This window comes from Anopheles gambiae, chromosome 3 (genome assembly GCF_943734735.2).
Source record: "Anopheles gambiae chromosome 3, idAnoGambNW_F1_1, whole genome shotgun sequence".
NCBI lineage: Eukaryota > Metazoa > Arthropoda > Insecta > Diptera > Culicidae > Anopheles > Anopheles gambiae.
In genome coordinates, this window is record NC_064602.1 from 19,949,139 (window position 1) to 19,968,177 (window position 19,039).

At 43.6% G+C, this 19,039-nt stretch overlaps 2 protein-coding genes across 3 annotated transcripts in view; both read left to right on the top strand.

Annotated features, from left to right (window-relative positions):
* The window catches only part of LOC1279856 (ATP-binding cassette sub-family G member 1), a 29,565-nt gene that overhangs the window by 9,909 nt on the left and 617 nt on the right, over window positions 1–19,039 (top strand). For both annotated transcript variants that reach the window (XM_061662987.1, XM_061662988.1), the window contains exons 3-11: window positions 12,777–12,894; window positions 13,007–13,193; window positions 13,330–13,475; window positions 15,630–15,868; window positions 15,960–16,306; window positions 16,407–16,575; window positions 16,684–16,784; window positions 18,259–18,414; window positions 18,708–18,916. In XM_061662987.1, the coding sequence (XP_061518971.1) occupies window positions 12,777–12,894; window positions 13,007–13,193; window positions 13,330–13,475; window positions 15,630–15,868; window positions 15,960–16,306; window positions 16,407–16,575; window positions 16,684–16,784; window positions 18,259–18,414; window positions 18,708–18,916 (1,672 nt within the window). The remainder of the gene's footprint in view (window positions 1–12,776; window positions 12,895–13,006; window positions 13,194–13,329; window positions 13,476–15,629; window positions 15,869–15,959; window positions 16,307–16,406; window positions 16,576–16,683; window positions 16,785–18,258; window positions 18,415–18,707; window positions 18,917–19,039) is intronic.
* Window positions 1,575–3,801, top strand: LOC5668340 (uncharacterized). The gene is made up of 3 exons (XM_001689145.3): window positions 1,575–2,350; window positions 2,413–2,551; window positions 2,639–3,801. Exons 1-3 carry the CDS (start codon window positions 2,285–2,287, stop codon window positions 3,643–3,645), a joined length of 1,212 nt encoding a protein of 403 aa, XP_001689197.2. The 5' UTR covers window positions 1,575–2,284; the 3' UTR covers window positions 3,646–3,801.

Consider the following 19,039-nt stretch of genomic DNA (forward strand, 5'->3'; position numbering starts at 1 on the left):
TTTTAATGCAGGAGGAACCATACAACTATTTACAGAATATGCAGATAGCCTCAATAGAATATGGAGATCGGTAGTTACAGAATATAGGATAGGCTGGTGTGTACTGTCAACTAAAACTATCTGATCATGAATTAAATAAGACAAACTTCCGTGCGTGATACGGTGTAGAGGTCATTCTGTAGTGTTCTTTGAGTATTATTAAATAAAATGAAATGTATAAATTAACTTACCGATAGATTAAACATTCTATTGGTTTTGAACTGTCGTTTGGGTAGAATTTATCCTTAACACAACACATGGAATAATGATTGGAGAAATGAAAATGTTACTTGTTAAGTGATGTCTGTGGTGGACCTCCAACGATCGATAACCCTGTAACCGTGGTCAGCTGTTTTATCAGATCTTTATTTTATAGACATTTTGTGTTCGCAATATGGGTTTGAGAGGTCTGAGAATTTTTAATATAGAATGGTGCCAAAAAGGAGCTCACACAAAATATTTTTAAATTATTTATTTATTTTCGTTTAATTTATATAGCTACATAAGGTGCTATAGTTATAAACACTAGGCGAGTCTATCATTTTGTGCCATACTGTACACTCTTTCTCTTTTAAAGCAATTGAAATTGGACTATTTGTTCGTCCCGTTGAACTCTCCTGCACACTCTGTAATGGAATTAATTATTCGATTTCAAACTATTTCGGGCGAGTGTTTGTCATCCCGATCATCCAAACAAACTTAAAGTCGATTGTTCTGCTACTGGAAAATCGCCTTACCGGCTTCTCGGTACAGCTTTAGCTCGTTTTGGCCGGTGGAAGAGAGTTGCCGTCGTGCCATGACGTGATGGCATTTGAAGGCATGTTATCAGCGAAGCATTTCTCAACCTACGCCCTCGCCGTTCGGGTGGTATGCGCCAAAGGACAACGACTCATTTCCCGGTACGTCAGCAGTGGCGAAATTTGAAGGAATTTATCGTATGTTGTTAACATCTTCAGAGACAGCTATCTGTAGGCAGATGAAGCACAAAGCAGCAAAAGGAAAGAAGTACATTCCCAGTTGGAAGTATTGGTATTTTTGGCTGCGTGACAGGAATTCCACGTGGAGCAAGCATAACGTGACAATGCATAGCGGTCCTCCGGTTTTGGTTTAGGCCAGCTTTACCTTGACATATTTACAGCCCCCCCAAAACGCCGCACGCGTCAAACGTGACGAATAATAATGTCCCTTCGTCAAAGCGAAAGTGTTTGAGCAGGAAGATGACTTCTTTGTAATGAACGTTGTCAATAAGCAATTGCTCCAAAGAGGGGCAAAACACAGTTGAAAGGTTAATTTTGTGGGTAGTTTATGTTTATTGTTTTATGGTTTCTGCTGAGCTTCAACCACAAAAACCGCTTGAAAACAAACTACACCATCATTCACTTTTGCGCTTGCCGCTTTACACTGTTGTTGTTCAACTGCATGCTCGTAAAATGTTCAATCAGTCACACGTGGCGCTTCGGTGCATTTTTTTTACATTTTACGCTTCACGCTAACGGAAATAGTTTTGCGCAAAAAAAACATCATTCTATCGATTTCGGTCACGTTTTCACACGGTTTCTCATTTTGCGATTAATAGCTTCCCGCTTTTTGCCGCTCCTCATGGTCTACTGCGATGCCCAACCCACCGCCGAGGTCGAACTGAAAGTGGAGCTTTTAAAGCTTTTCAATCAAGCGTCGGGCGGGCGTTTAGTCAGCGTGCTTGGGTTGATGCAGGCCTGTCCGTAGATCGATCAGCGTGTTCGCAGTCCGCGAACAGGCCTCATCCAGTGCCATAATTAAACTGAACGCTGTTCTGAACGCTGTTTGTCCCCGGCTGTGCTTCCCAAAAACAAAACGTGTATCAACTATCAAAACCGGGGCGTGTGTGGAAGTGATGACAGATTGAAGATGTGAACACCGGACACCCCCGATAGTGGGGACGGCCGATGATACTGAGCTCGATTTTAATGGGCACGCTTGTGCGATGCTTTTCCGGTATTCCGGATATTAGCGGTGGCTGAGCGATGACATTCCGAGATGCACGATGGCACGCATATGTGTATAAATAGCAAATATTCACGGTATGCTGTATGGTATTTCGTTCCGCTTGGTCAGTGCAGGTGCAACGGTGCCAGCTGCGTTAAAAAAAAGCAATAGGGCAACGCTTTTGGGTAGCGGCTGTGCGCTGCTTAGTAACGTCGTAGGCTACTCTGTCGATGAGTACACAACGTGGCTGTGGATTGCTGTCAGTGAGGTTTAGTGCATCATGAAGAGCTTGACTGCTGCAGCTACGTTGCTTAGCAGCGCTTTGGTGCTGCTGGTGCTGTGTCAAGTGAGTGTTACTGTGTGTTGTTTTAGCCCCCCCAAAATCCTATAAACCCTCTGCCTGTTTAGGAAACGGACGCTCTTTCCGTACGGCCACGCCGTGACCTGGTGGAGACGGGCAAGGCAGTGATTCTGCAGGGTGTCTCCAAGCTGAAGGACGCGCTCGACCATGGTGTGAACGTGAAATCGGAAGGAAAGCGCTCTATCGGTCAGTTGTGTGTGCAGACGCGTGCTCCCACCCTGTGGCAGTGTTCTAGGTAGCTCAATTGACCCTTTTGCTCCTTCCTCCTGCTAGATATATTTGGCTTCAAGTTCGGCGGTGGGTCCAGCGTGAACACCGGCTTCGGTGACGCGGCCAACGAGGACGCGTCCGCGAACGAGGATGATCTGGTGCGACGTCGCCGGGCACTGGATGTGCTGGGGGCAACGTACGCGTACGTTAGCCTGCTACCCCAGTCACCGCACGGCACGAACGTGAACATCGTGAAGGTGAGCTCGGTCTCGAACGTGAACAACTTCGGGGAGCTGCCGGCAGCCGAAACGGCCACGACTGTGGCCGCACCCGTGGCCGAGCGACGTCGCAAGCGTTCCCCGGATATGGTGCAGTTGGCTGCTTTCGAAAAGAAATCGCTCTCGGTAGATAGTGTGATCGGTCCGGACAAGAAGCAAACAACCCATGAGCGGTTGGAATCGGTGCGTGGAGGAAGTCGTACACTGTTGAGGGAGGATGTGGCACGCAATAAGCGCTCACCTCAATCGGATAGGCAAGAAGAGGGGCAAGATGGCGAACCACCGAAGGGGCCACCACCACGGGGCGGACCCAAGGGTCCAAGGGGTCGCGGACCACCACCTGGATGTCCACCGCCTGGCGGAGAGGAAGAAACAACCGCGACCACGGCTACGGTGGAGCGTCGGAAGCGGAAAGTTGTTGAGTTGGTGGAAACGGAACGTGACAAGCGATCTCCCAAAGGTGGTCGCGGTAGTGCCTCTTGCCGTGGTGGTGGTGGAGGCGGAGGCGGTCAAGGTACTCCTCCCCCGAATGCAGAGGTACGCCGGAAGCGAGACACCTCCAACGAAAGCAGCGACTACAGCACTTCGGACGAGTCGGATGAAGCGGCAGAGCAGAACAGGGGACGATCGCTCGCGGCGCATCGCAATCGGCGCCAGGCACTGGGTGGTGGGGAGATCTCGGGAAAAGTGGGCAGCTGGTTCGAGCAGCTGGCAGGGGTGTTCGTCGACACAGTCAAGAAGGTGGTAAACGTGACGAAGAAGACGTTCGGCAAGGGACAAGATGAACCATAAGGAGTGGGTCGCGGTGGGTTGCGCATTGCGTTGCGCTGTTTGTTGTCGTTTCTGTGTCGTTGTTTCGTGGTGTTTTGAATCATGTGAATTGTTCCTTTAATTTTAAATAAATTGTTGTTAAATAAATTTGAAGAAGTTACAGAATTGAAAAAAATCGGTGGAATGGAGTAAGTGAGGTTGGAATTACATTCAAAATCTAAAGCGTCCTTATAGATACTCAACGAAGAGTTTATTTAACTCATTTGCGAAATAACTCTTTGCTACGGCTCTCGTTCTCGGTAAATCGTGTATCGAATAATCACTCAGTAAGATCAAACACTCTATTGCGTATTAATTGTAATGATTGATACAGCTCTTCATGTTGACTTCACTCATCGCTTTCACTCACGGTTCATTAAATCTCGCTGGAGTTTAATAACTTTTTCGTGTGATTTATATCTCAAAGTATCATTTAACTCTCCTAAACTAGCTGTTAGCTCTTTAGCTCTTTATGACTCTAACAGAATGAGTTAAACATTCAAATCAGAGATCTAACCTCTCGCTTCTGCGTGGTTATTCCCAGTCGTATAATCGACAGCGGATCAAGACGCCTCGCTAGAACCTAGACAATTCCAAACCAGCAACGACTTACAGTACATTATGTTTCTGCAAGAGGGTTTACAAGAGTTCAGAGCACATTTGCATTGCATTCCAAGTCTAGATAAACTTCTTTCGTGGCTGATATCAGCATTTTAGTCAATACTAAAATATTACAAACTGAACAAAAGCCTGAAACTCTATCCCAGAAAAAAGATGCTGGTCCTTTAGTTCTTTGCCTTTCTCGCGTTTAACGGTGCGCATGGGAAACGATCCATGTCCTGACTTGTAGAATTATAATCCATGTAACCATTGGGTCGTCCTTATTGCATCCTTGAATTTAATGTTATTTTGGAAGATTTTAAGAGCTCATACTACAAAAAATAAAATATAAAAATAATCACACAGATGTTGAATCTAATATTAGTCTTTATGTGCATTATACCACGTTCTACACACACTCTATTGGTTGACATGTAATGGCAATCTACAAATGAGATTGTTAGCGGAAACGTTAGTTAAGCGGCAAAATGTAAATTAATTAGAGCGTGATGGAAGCAAAAGCCTTGCAAACACCATGAGTAAGGAAAATAATGTACTACTACATAAAGTAGTGACATGCAAAGTTGCTCATAGAAGAAAAATATCGAAGGTCAGTATTGACAACATTAGTAATTCTAATAAATTTATGATTAACTCACTCTATCTGAATTGATGTAAAGACATTTAGATTCCTGTTAAGCTCATGCTGGAGTGATTATTTTAATTTAATGTCTTTTTATCACGAAATACAAGTGAATAAAACCGGCGCATGATTTGCATCTTGGCTCATTTGGAAAACGATCGACCTGTTTATCTATTTATATATCTTCACCTTCGTTCTGTCCGAGCTTCTGTTCGAGTTACCGGCTCACCAGCCATGCCATTGGACGGGGAGGATTTTTGTCCGTGAAGATTTAATTATTCCATGAATAATAATTAACACTTCCCGCATCCGTCATTTCGTCGGTCCGCCTCTTCATTGGACTAACGAGACTCCCCGATGGTGGGGTGGTTCCAATGAAAGCAAACATTCGTGTCAAAAATTAGACAACATTACAGTCCCTTCTGTACTGGGTTCACATTATTATCAACTTTGGTTGCCAAAGGGGGGGGATGGGAGATTAGTCATCGGACGGACTGACCTATCCACTCACCCGAGGTGCAGGTGTAATGCGACGGACAGCAGTACTATCAATGCATACCTTTGGTTGGAGTTGAAGCTTACACACTGCTCGATTTAATTATCTGTCTGTCTGTTGACGTGTCGCATAGCATTAAAACAAGTGCCCGCGACCCACGCGGTCGGTGTGAAGTTCTTCACTGTCAAGTGATTTTATTACGCCATGCGGCAGGAGCAGCTCACTCGTTAATTTACTGCACACGCAAATGCATTGTGCCGTCGTGCGTCGACAGCTCTCGACCTTACATCCCAGATGGTGGCCATGCTTGAGTGTCCCGGTGTGGGGGCCGCGGCATGGCATTCGACCTGCGTGCATTCTACACCGGTTAGGCACTGGTCTGGAGTAGTCCAGCGGAAGGAGTTCTTCCGGGAGCGAGCCCTCTTCTGCTGTGCGAGCTAATGAGATGAATCCACTCCAACCCAGGCTTTGCTCGTGCGAGTGGAGTAGTGCGAATCGCGATTTGGCGCTAGAATCGCATAGTTGCCACAGTGCAAAGTGGCCCGCGGTTCGCGCGTAATTGTGGGAGAAATGCAAACAAGACGCTGGCGGCTAGCTGACGCAATACGTCATCACTTGCTGACTGTGACTGACCGAGGTTGGGATATTTCCTTGCACATTGGCCGGGGTTGTGGCACGTGTCTGGTTATGATTTTCACAGACAAACACACATAAAAAAGGGCATCGATTCCGATTCGTTCCGGGGTAAGGCTCATTAGCACTGCTTCCTACTCACTACTTGCTCATTAATGTGTTACCCTGGTGCTAGTAGCCAATTAAAGCGATAATCTCATTGTGATGATGGCTATTCCATGGCATTTCCATACCGTGTTCGATTGTTTGATAGGCTGTTTGTTTGTTTGTTTGTTTGCTTGTTGGTGCGATACTCCTTGCATAACCATCGACGATGAGTTGTATCGAAATGATATGTAGCGTAATTGTACCGGTTTGTGTGTATGATCGGATAATTTCCTTCCACGGTGATTTTCCCAACACAATGTTGCAGCTCGTTAAGGTGCAGTTTAGAGGGTTTTTTTTTGCACAATGCGAAAATTATGCATCATTATTTTAAATCCCGCCTTTAAATGATTAGCACTTTACGGACAGTAAATGAGGGTAATTTGCCTTATAGTGTGGTGTGAGTAAGCTGTTGTTTGATGTTTAGAAGAAGAAAAAAACTCATATCAGGGATGTTAAATTATCATTTTTTCATCTTTTAACTATTTGTCTTTTCATATTATTAAAAAAACCAAACTTATTACTTATAATCAGCATGTGTATTAATATTTTATTATGTTTTGTTTAATTACATTTTTACTTGTCGCTATTAAATATCCAGAATTAGTCTTAGTTTGTTTATTTCAAAACAGTTTAAAAAGTTTGTTAAATAAGATAAAGTTTGTTAGTTCATTTAGAAAAACTCATTTTTTAAATTAAACCGTTTCGGTCTTCAGAGCAATTCAAGTTTTATTTATAATTTTGTGTCGAGCTATAGTCATATTTATAGCTTAAAACGTAAATCTAAAAGTACAAAGTACAGGGATTCCTTGGTATACACTATAAACGCGCACCGTAGGCAATAGCGTATCTTGAATATTAGCTTAAATGGAATATCTAGGGTTTCAGTCAAATTTTAGCTAGTTTTCGTATAATTTTGCTTGAAGTGGTAGGTTTTAGACACTTAATTAGTTATTTGATCTGATTTCAAATGAAAATTACAATTTTATACCTTTTGAAATGGTTTTTAAAATTGAACCAAAAGGGAATTTATTTTATATTTCACATTCGATGTGACAAATCAGTACAATTTGCTCTGGCACTGTCAAATTTCTATGTCATCTGGTCTCCTGTCCAACTATCTCTGCTCCAAAGGATTGAGAGGATCCAGAGACGTTTTACAAGGATCGTATTTCGTAGGTCGCTGGGCCATCACTCTATTCCGCTTCCTTCGTATGACGATAGATGCACTCTATTAGGCCTTGCCAAGTTGGAGCACCGCCTCTCGGTCGCTCAGGCTTCTTTCGTCGCTGGCATATTGCTCAATACGATTGATACCCCTTCACTTCTGTCGCGCTTACATTTGTATGCACCTTGTCGCACCTTACGTTATCGTTTTCGTCTCCAGTTACCTATATGTCGTACACGTTTTGCTCGCAATGAGCCTTTTGTAAGAGCTATGTCGTCTTTTAATAGTACTTCTGATCTGTTCGATTTCAACATATCCTATCCTGTCTACCGATCCCGTCTTCGCTCCTTTTCCGTACCATAAACTCCTTCCAACTCCTTCGTGAATAATTGTATACTATAGTCAGTAAGCACTATTGCTGTAACCCAACGTGGCCGAGCAATTAATAAAATTTAAAAAAAATAAATAAATAAATAAATAAATTTAGAAAATAGTGTATCCTTTTTTTTACCTTTTTAAATATACGCTTAATTTGAAACACTAATAATAGTGTTTAAAATATGTAATGTACAAGATTTTTCAATTAGTTATAAGTTTTATTTTTTTATTCAGGAGGAACGGTGCGAAATAAGTTATAAGTTATTAAATGATAAAAAGTTATAAAATGTCCAAAGTATTGCTGGGATGTTTAATATTAAGAGAAAGAAATATCTCCTATCTCCTGTAATCAGTGTATTTTTTTAAAGCAAGAAATTCGTTCGCGAAATCAGCGTTCTAGCAAGAAATTCAAGAACTTCAAAAAGCATTGCAGATTTGTTCGATGGAGAGAAAAAGGACGAAAAAAAAGAAAAAAAAACCTTGCCCGGATGTGATGGTATTTCAAGCAAGGACAACTCGGATGTGAGATAGAGTTTGAAAAAAGCTTGGAAAATATAAACGTAAAAAATAAATTTCCCCAGACGAAAATCTCCGGAATACTCCCATCAACTTGCTGCAGCGTACCGTGCAACCGAGGTGATTTGATGGTGGAAGATTTTGCGTGTTCCGGTTTTGCGGTGGTGGTGTAACATTGAAAAAACAAAAACACAGAACAAAACAGAAAAGTGAACACATAGCAAAACGGACTGCACCAGTTCGTAGAACATGATTTTTGAGTGTAGTTTAACAGCGTGCGTTGGTTTAGCAGGCAATTGTAATGGGGGAAAACCTAACCCTTGTTCCATCAATTAATTCTATCGAGCAGGGTTTTAAATTGATGAAATTGTGTAAAGGTATATCAAACTGAAGAGTTTAATGAACGTAGAGAAGCTTGCAAGTTGAAAACAAAATAATATACAGGCAGATGACACGGAAAATTGAGCGAAGGTTTGGCCAAAAAGATTTGATGTTCAACATTACCATGCGTCTTGGTCTTACTTACTTACTTATCCGGCGCTACAACCGCTTTGCGGTCTTGGCCTGCCTCAGGAGTGTCCGAAACCGCTCACGGTCTCGCGCCTTCGTCTGCCAGTCCGTTATCCCGGCCTTAAGGTTGTTCGTCGTGCAAAATACTTAACCTTTATTTTATAAAGGTTTGAAATAATTAATAATTAATAATAAATAATTATAAACGATTGAAATAATATTTGTATTTTATTTCTACCCTTTTACTTTCCTCATTGCTCTTTGTGATTCGTACATCATCTTCTTCCCGGCAAAGAAGCGCAATAGCAATGCGTGCGTAGGTGATGTCTGGGTCTGGGGGTTTTTCTCTCCCCATCTCTTTAATTCCATTCCATCAGCTTCCTGGCGCGTCAAATGTCAACCCGTCACGCCATAACGGCTACCGGTATGATTAACGATTACATTCATTATCTAGTTTTCCTGTGCGCCTCGCCGTTGTTGCTATGGCTGCCCGAAGTTGCGCTGTGTGAGGTAAGTGTGTGGGGCTAGAAAAAAGCTCTCCCCCCCTTAAAATGACATTCTGTGGAAGTTCTCGCTGCGTTTACAGCCTGCTCCACGTGGCGCATAAAGTTAAAATGCATTTGAATAATATCCCCAGCCAGCCGTAGTGGTGTGCCCTCTTGACCTGCTTGAGCTGCAGACTGCAGCTTGATGCGGAAATGTGAACCTTTCATGTGTATGTGTGTATTAAAGGGGGGATTTGTCGCATGTCGCAATGAAGATATGGGTAGAAATAAAATATTAATTGTGATTTGTCCAGCTTTGCATGGCGCAAAGGTGGCACGCAAGACAGTGCCACGAGACACGCGCATTTGATATGAGCAATGAGCTGGCTGGAAGGTTGGGTTGTGGGTCAGCCAGTGCAGTCAGCCGGATCAAGGATTGCAGTTGGGTCCAGTGGTCCAGTTGGAGGCAGAAGGGCGATGCTATTATTGCATCGTATGCAGCTCACTTCGAGATCGGATGTTTGCAAATCAAATGAATTGCACCTTGCACCCGGGAACTTGGGTGGGATTGTGGAGTTTGTTTGTTCAAGGGATGGTGCCGGGCACCCGGGAGTGTATGATTGATGAGCCATGAGGGCTATGGGTTGGAATATATTGGTCGGTAATTCAATTATATCCGATACACACGTACACATACACTAAACATTTGCTGCAAGCGCACACGCTGCAACGATACATGCGAAGTGAAGGGATGGATGGAGATGCATCAGCAGAAAAAGTCCATCCTGTGTGTTGCATCAGCAAAAATGCTCCCTCACTCTGTCGAGAGAAAGGGAGAGGGAGAGAGAGGAAGAGAAGAAGGATATTGCAATATTGCAGCACCCTCTGTGCAGAACCGATCCATCGGTTCGGGTGTCTAATAGTGCTGATGATGATGATACTTCCTCCTGCCGGAAGGCGAGTAATTTCGGAGCGTTGAATCCTGGACGAAGGACTAAAACCCTTCGTGGTATCCTCTCCACACTACGATGCTCTGTACATCGACTTAAGCGATGTGGTGGTGTGTGCAAATTTCTCGCCAAGTGGTGGCTAAGTGGCTGTCCCGAACACTTGCTGACGCTTGTTGCTACTACTCGTAGGGTTTGCTCTACAGCAGGGAAGGATCATACAGGAAGGGTTGCATCAATGGTGTAACCATTATTCTTTGCCTCCTGGTGAAAGATGCAGGCAGCTGACCTGTGCTGAGGATCAGGCGGTTAAGTGTGGGATGTGTTTTTCCGAGTGCTAGTTAGTGAGTGTGTTCAGCAATTTCGGGTTCAGCCACCGCTCTGCCCGTTTCTATCCGTGTGCGAACGATTAGCTAATGGGTGGATGTAGCTATGCGCTATGTAACACAAATATTCTATTCCAAGGTACGTGGAATCAGCGAATGAATTGTATCGAACAGCGTTTCCCAGCGAGGAGGAAATCAATTATCTATAGCTGCATTTGATGGTATCTCACGCAATCAGTGCAATTATTAGCAAGCGAGTGCATCAATGCATCAGGGTGTGTGTGTATGTGTGTGTGTACTGTTCGTTGAGGTTAGCTACATCTCGATCTCGGTGTAACATTTACCATACCACACAAGAGGTTTTAGCTGAAGTGGGCTTAGATGGGCTTTTGCGAAGTAGGAAGGCAAGCGCAGGCAGGTTTTCGTTGGTGTGAAATGATGCCTGCCAAGTATCCGGTCAAGTGTCGTTGCGGTGCTGTGAGTGTAATTGGTCTGTGTGTGTGTATAAGTGTATGTGTTTGAGGGTCAGCATCCTTCTCGTGCGGCTTCATTAAGTAGCTGCCGTATCGTACCGTACCCATGCTAACACGCCCGGATGATGAAGACCGGGCTGGAAGGAAGGATCGTGCTACTTCATAACCTCAAGTGCACCGGCTAGTGTTGTTAATTGGGGCTTGAAGATGCTTTGCATATGCAGTTTTTATCCCAAACACCTCGAAGGGTAATTTATCATGCATAGATGCAGAGTGAATGGCACTTGATGGTTGTCGTTTTTGTGACACGTTTTTAACATTGGTGCAGCTTGCTTCCTTGCTAATGTATTGCTACTGAGGGGTTTATGGTGTTCAGTAAAGGCTTAAAACACTGTAAAACATAAATTGTGTAAAAAATGTATCAGAATGTATAAAACTTTCCCTTCTCTTTAATGTAAGTAATAAACAATAGTTTTCAGGATAAAGAAATTAAACCCCAAAGCCATTGGAATAATATACTCGGCTAAAATTAAAGTAATTTTAAGCAGTATTTCATAATCTCGTGTATAATTAGATTATAAACTTCTCTTATTTTTCCTTACTCTCCTTTTTCTCCTCCTCCTTCTTCTTCTTCTTCTTCTTCTTCTTCTTCTTCTTCTTCTTCTTCTTCTTCTTCTTCTTCTTCTTCTTCTTCTTCTTCTTCTTCTTCTTCTTCTTCTTCTTCTTCTTCTTCTTCTTCTTATTCTTTCTGCTTCTTCTGCTAATGCTTCTTCTTATTCTTTCTGCTTCTTCTGCTAATGCTTCTTTGCCTATACCACTAGTCGATGTTGTTAGTATCGATCTACTTAAACATTCAAGTAGGCGTGGCAGTAAAACAGAAGTTTGAACATTAGTGAGGGCATTTACAATATCAGCCGACTGTTTTATATTTTGTTTGGCACTTGGCTGCAGAACAGTCCATACAAAATCACGCACAAAACTAGCCTAAAAAAATGTATATAAACAAACGCCGATTCTTCGCCGGCGCGATCAACGCGATCACTGACAGCGTTCTAGCTTAAACTATAGAAAAGGCCATTATTGGAATTTAAAAGATTATTTGAGTTTTTTTTTAATTTTTAAATGTTTCATAGATGCCATTGTTGCATGCAGTTCTTTAAAATGTCAAACACGACAAAAACACACGAAAACACACAAAAAAACAAAATTCCACAAACAACTTAAAAAAATGTCTGAAAATACAGAATAACCTAAATAAACAGAACGAAAAGCTTTAACAAACCTCAGGAAGACTGTATGCTAATAAGCTTTTCACGATACTTTTACAACGCACTTCGCACCGGTTCCGGGCCGGCCTCTCGCTCGCTCGAAGCGCCCATTATGGAAATGCAATCCGAACAAGCCCCGCCAGCGTAGTCGTTGTATGCATATGTCCGCTCAATTGGCTCCATCATACGGTTGGTTGGTGCGCCAGGCCGGCTGCCTGGTGGAAAACTCTTGCAGGATAAACAACCGTCCACGGAATGCGCGGTTTGTTCCTTCCACTCACGTGTCCGGTTTGCGTTTCGGATGGAAATGTTTACACCACATTTGCATAATTTAAAACGCGCGGCAAAAAGAGCACGAAGCACGGTGCTGGCTGTCTATCAACAAGCCAACTGTACGCCGTATGTGTGGTGACAAACGAAGCGTTTCGTTTGCTCATCCCTTTATTTCCCTACACTATAAGCTTGGTGGTAGGCGTGCTTCTTTTGTTTATATGTATAACATTGTTTCTTTTATTTCCATTTGCAGAAAAGAAAACCGTCCTCAATGGCGTGTCGGGGCGGTTTCAGTCCGGCGAGCTGACCGCCATCATGGGCCCGTCCGGGGCAGGCAAATCGTCGCTGCTAAACATTCTTACCGGTTACACGTGAGTGCATGCGCCTCGAGATACAGTCAGCCGCTACGGATCAATCGACCCCCAGACAAGAACCTCAAAAATGTCCCTCTTTTTTGTCTGTTTTTACTTCTCCTCCGCTCAGGACACACGGCGTGAAGGGTACGCTAGCGTTCGGCAGCAGCGGCGGCAGCACAAACCGTAAGCTGTGCAGCTACATCCTACAGGAAGACTATCTGCAGCCCCTGTTCACCGTGCACGAGATAATGCTGATGGCCTGCGATCTGAAGGTTTCGTCCGACAGTCTTAACCGCAGCGAAAAGCTTCGGCTGGTAAGCTTTCAGTTTTACTTTTTGTGTTGTGTGCCTCCCGAAAGCAGTTATCCGATCGAATATGTGTGCCTCTTTGTGTGCATTCTTATGCAATTTTCTCTTTCTGCTTTTTTGTCGTCTATCCTTTCACCCTTAGGTGGACAAAATTCTCGACACGTTACACTTGAGCTACTGCAAGCAGACGCGCTGTGGCAGTTTGTCCGGCGGCCAGCGGAAGCGTCTATCAATCGCACTGGAGCTTATCGATAATCCGCCGATCCTCTTTCTGGACGAACCGACCACGTAAGTGTATGCACCCGGGCACCCCGGTCATCTCTGGTGCTTTGTCGGAGTTTATTGGCAGGAATTGCAGTTTGCGGTTTGTGCTTTCTTTTGGGAATGGGGAATGGAGGGAGCGATAAAAATAGATTCGGTTTTAGTAGGGAAACCGATAGGGTGGGTTGGATGGTTATGCAATGGAAGTTTTTGAGGAAAGAAAATATTGAACCAGCTCAGACCTCGGAAGTTTAGTTTAGATGGAATGATGATAGTGAGGTTTTCTCAACTTACTTTAGAACATCATATCAATCCTTTTTCATCTTGATTGGAATGGCATAGCTGAAGCAATAGTCATCATGGAACTGCATCTATTGAAATGATTCGTCATTGAGTGATGATGCTGTGGTTGAATGAGATATTGCTCGTTCCTCAAACAGTAATGCTTTAAAATTGTTTCAAGGTTGCGGAATATTTGAATTATACTCGTTAAAAGTTCTCTAGTATGTAGTATCTTCAAAACGGCACTTAAAAAAGTGTAAAAAGAGTGAAAAATTAGTAAAACACAAAAGGTTCTCTTGAAAATGTCTTATATTTGGGCTCTCTCTTTTGTATCCCAACTCAGATCTTTTGATTGGATCGAGACTGACATCATTTTTCACATGACATCGTAGATAACATGTTACAAAGCGTGACATTTTCTTCGTTTAACTGAAAAATAACTTGGCAATTATTAATTAAGTGGTACAGTAACAAATTCTCCATCCGTTTAATAATTAATTTATAAAGTTCTGCTTTTATGTGTAAATATCGTTTACCTTTTTTTATGGAAATTTTTCAAAACTTTTTGCATAATTGTCTCTTTTCCTCATGTTTTTGAATCATTATCTCATTTTAATAAATGTTTCCTAAATTTACTGTTTTTTTTTCTTTCAAGATTGTTCTAAACTATTTGTATCATGATTTTTCGTGAAACAGTTTGTAAATAGTGAAATAACTCAAATAGTTTTGGGAAGTTTCCAAATATCCTTGGGAAACGATCACAAAAAACGGTTAGAAAAATGGAAGGAAATGGAATAAATTAATGAGTGCAAATGGAGACTTATCCCATTGATAAGTGATATTGTTATGTTGGTCATCTGAGTATTCTATTGTCGTGGCTTCACTGTGTTTATTTTGTTTTATTTTCCATCATGGTTTCATCTTCATTAGAAGATTATTTAGATTGTTAACTAATATAAGAGCCTTTGTTCTTGACATGCGTTTGAAGTTATCCGCTTCCCTAGTACAGTCATTGCTCGATGCAGCAATATTGGGACCTAAGCGTCCACATCATGCCGAGAAAGTAGCTTACGAAGTCCATTTCGACCACAAAACCTTGCTGTTGTAGATGGAAATGGATCAGGAAATCGGGATTTAGAAGCTCCGGCAATAAAGCCGTTTCGATCTCCCCGAAAGTCAGAACTATGGTTTGTGGATGCTACTATTATTCTTTTCCTTTGGGTTTTTTAGACTTCCAATGTCCAAGCAAAGGCCCCAAGGAGTTAATATATTAAAATTCGTGGAACTGTTTGAGTGGAGTTATTTTGACGCAGAGCCACATTGTTTGCTTCCGGTCTCCCTCTGGAGATAGTTCACGCATTGTGCAACAGTTTGCCTGGAAGTTGAACTGCGAAGATAAACTAGAACGCATCGCACAATTACATTAGTTTAATGAGCTCCGCAGCAAACGGCACCATCGCCTGCATTATCACCATCATCATCTTCCACATGATGCCTGTCCGCAGGAGCGTCACGTGCACGTGGACCACTTTTCTGATCGTGTCATTGTTTTCCCTCTTTTCCCTTTTTTCTGCTCATTTAAACTTCATCCTTGTGCGCGACATCACTCCACCCCTGGGACGACGATGATGGTCGCGATATATCCTGCACTGCAACAACCCGTACCGGGAACCGTACATCAACCGCCCTGGACCGCCTTGGGTTTTTTGCAACAATTGTGTCGCATTTCAATCGTATCGCAAACGACAAAACCCGGTGCTGCGCCACTATGGCAATGGCTTTCAACGACAACAACGCCAACACCGGCAAACCGGATGATGAAATCAACGCTTTTTTGGCACCCCGTGTACGCTTTGATGCGCTCGTTCGTTCCCAAAAATGAAAAAAAAAAACCCACAGCGGCTTGGACAGCTCGTCGTCACTGTACACGATCAAGCTGCTGCAGGGGCTGGCCCGCGAAGGGCGCACCATCGTCTGCACAATCCACCAACCGTCCGCCACCGTGTACGAAATGTTTGACCACGTGTACGTGCTGGCCGAGGGCCACTGCGTCTACCAGGGTTCGGCCCTGAACACCGTACCGTACCTGCGCTCGGTCGGGCTGCACTGTCCGGCGTATCACAATGCGGCCGATTACTGTAAGTTTCTGCGCACTCGCTGTCTGTGTGTGTGTGTTTGTGTGTTTGTGTGTTGTGCTTCCTCATTCATCCCCTTCCCTTCTTCCAACAGTGCTGGAGGTCACCAACAAGGAGTACGGCAACTTTACCAAAGCGCTTGCCAAAGCCGCCACCGATCCGAGCTGGCGATTGGCCCCGCTCGTCGACCGGTTGGGCGGTGGTGGTGGTGGTGGTGGAGTGCCGGCCGCACTACCCCCCTGTCCGCCGGCCTACGACAGCAATCACAACGATGCCGTCTACCAGGGCCACCGGAAGGAAGTGGCGGTGGTCGTACCGCTGGTCGGCCCGGTGGACCAGCTGCCCGGCAAGATGGCGGACCAGAGCCAGCGCCGACCGTCCGAGTTTGCCAAACTGTTGATCCTGATGAAGCGCTCCAACATTCAGCTGTACCGGGACTGGGTAAGTCATTGGGGGGAAAGGAATACGTTCCAAAGCCCGCAGTACGCATTTTCACGAGAACTTTTCCCACCCCACTCCGTTTCGGCGGCTTCGCTTGCAGACGGTAACGCATCTGAAGCTGTTTGTTCACATCGTGTGTGCCATCGTGATTGGATTGCTGTTCGGCGATTCGGGCATTAACGCAACGAAATCGATCTCGAACGTGGCCTCGTTCATGGTGCACATACTGTACCTGTGGTACACGACGGTGATGCCGGGCGTGCTGAAATGTAGGTTGCTGTTTGTGCGTTAGCGTTACATTGGGAAAAGGTGTTTTTTTACAATTAAATTGCAAAATTTCGTTCTACTCCCCTTTCCGCCGCCAACCACTTGCACAGATCCGTACGAAATGAATATCTTGAAGAAGGAATCGTTCAACCGGTGGTACAAAATACGGACGTACTTTGTCGCGTCGATGCTGACGTCACTGCCAGTGCAGGTGAGTTTTAGGTGTGGGTTTGGATTAAAGTTAATGCAGTAATTAGAGGCAACATGAGTTGAAAATGAAGGTTTGCGTTTGTTTATTTGCTTATAAACAAGCATAATTATTAGATTTGAACCGTTTCTCCAGAAACGGTTAGGAATTAGGATGATCTGCAGATAAGTTAATCTCTCTAAATGCAGAATATGTTATTTTTTCATCGTTTTTACACGTTCTTTTGCATGAAATGATCGTATAATGACTGTAGAGATCACTAAGAGACAGTAGTATCAACAGTTAATGTAGAAAACTTGTGTCCTTTACACTAATATGAGTTATTCTTGGGCATTTTTCAAGGTGTGCGTAGGAGCTTTATGATTTTTTATAATAATTACCATTGTAACATAATTATAGCAATGCAATTTGGCTGCATTTTGGTACTATTGAGTTATTATTTCCTTTCGCCCTTACCAAGGTAAATTTATTCCTATTTAAAAAGTATGATAGAGGTGTACTTATAGTTATGAAATCAGCTAAAACAGTCACTTTTAGTAAGTTTATCTGGATAGTTTGGTGTATCGGCATCATTTTCCCAAATATTGGATAAGCTTCATGTTAAAATTGTGTTTTCTTAAATTTGCCTTTCAAGCTAAGAGAAAAGTTAAGGGTTAAAGGTCAAATTAAGATTTACAGCTCGTTTTGGACGTTTTTGTATAGATCGCAGAAGATGAATACCACAAAACATCATTATTGGTAGAATAATCTTTACTTTTCATATCAAATTTGATTCAAAACTAAGCCTTTTTTCAGTAAGTTATGTTGAAGGATTATAGGAATTTTGGTATTTTTATACCATATCGTCATGATGGATACAATGAAGTAGTCAGAAAAAATAGGGTTTTTGTAGTTTTTTTTCTTCAAAGTTTTACAAGATCCTAAGGAAAAGATAAGTTTCATGTTAATGGCAATTTTCCCGTTTTGGTCATTCCAATATCAGCAATTCAAACAATCCAATAGGAGTATTCAAATAAAAACCCCTTCAAAACAAATCTTTATTTTTACCATGAAGCTACCTCTATTCAGCCATTATGAATCAAGTGTTACGAGATGAAACTGACACGAGCTATATTTAGCTTCAGAATTCAGAAACAGAATCACTGACTAAAGCTTAGTAATTTGACGAGGACTTAATGGAATCTAAAACATTAGCCGACAGATTAGACCGGTTTTGAGAAAGCATTACGTTAATCCAAGTAGACATGCCTACTACCGTGTTCACTAAGTACAAAAAGCTCGAATGGACATTATCTACCCCCTAAAGCACACGCACACACACACGAAGCTCGACACTCAATTACCCTCGACAGAAGCATCGGCACAGAAGCACACAGTACGACAACAACATGTGTGTTTGTTAGTAAAAGCGACACAGCTTCACCAACATTTACCCGTTTTACCATGCTAACCTATCACACAAAACCACTTTTGACAGATCTTCTTTGCGATCGTTTATGCCACGATTGTGTACGCGATGACGTACCAACCGTGCGAGCTGGAGCGCTATCTCATGTTTACGGCCGTGCTGGTGCTCAACACCATCGTTGCCGACGGGTTCGGCCTGTTTCTCGGCACGTTCCTGAACGAAATCGTAAGTATCGGAGATGGGGGTGGGAGGCGCAAGGGTTGGAGGAGATCGGACCGCTCGGAGTCAGTCTCATTAGCCCAGCTGTGGGTGAGGGTTTGGCTTCCGAGCGGGAATGCTCCTCTATCGCTGTGCGCTGTGTTTGTTTGCTGTTTGCTAAACCCTTTTGCTGTGGAATCGGATTGTCTTAACCATGTCTTTTGCTGTGTTTATGTATGTGCTTGCATCGTTTGCCGTCGGGTGCTGTGGCAATATCTTCATCCTGCTGGACGTCATCCACCACCCATCCCTGAAAACAGAACGGAACGTTCATCGGTGCCATCATGACCTGCTTCATGTTTGTGTTTTGCGGTTTTCTCATCATGTTCAGCCACATGTCGGATGCGATGCGGGGCATCAGCTACCTTTCCTCCCATCGCTACAGCTTCGAGGCGCTCGTGCTGACCGCCTACGATGACAGCCGGAGCGACCTGGTGTGCCCGAAGGACGAGATGTACTGTCACTACGTGTAAGTAGCGTCTTCCGTGGGTCGGGTGGGTCACGCCTTCGCCTTCAAGACGCTGCCGCTTGGCGAAGTAACGCGCTTCTCTCCCTCCACGTGACCGTGCCACCATAAATCATGGCAATTGGA

What these genes read in the sequence shown, in the direction of transcription:
- LOC5668340 (XM_001689145.3), top strand. Translation starts at nt 2,285, where the DNA reads ATGAAGAGCTTGACTGCTGCAGCTACGTTGCTTAGCAGCGCTTTGGTG. An exon ending in TGCTGCTGGTGCTGTGTCAA is followed by an intron (nt 2,351 to 2,412) that starts GTGAGTGTTACT and finishes CTGCCTGTTTAG; the next exon opens with GAAACGGACGCTCTTTCCGT. An exon ending in GGAAGGAAAGCGCTCTATCG is followed by an intron (nt 2,552 to 2,638) that starts GTCAGTTGTGTG and finishes TCCTCCTGCTAG; the next exon opens with ATATATTTGGCTTCAAGTTC.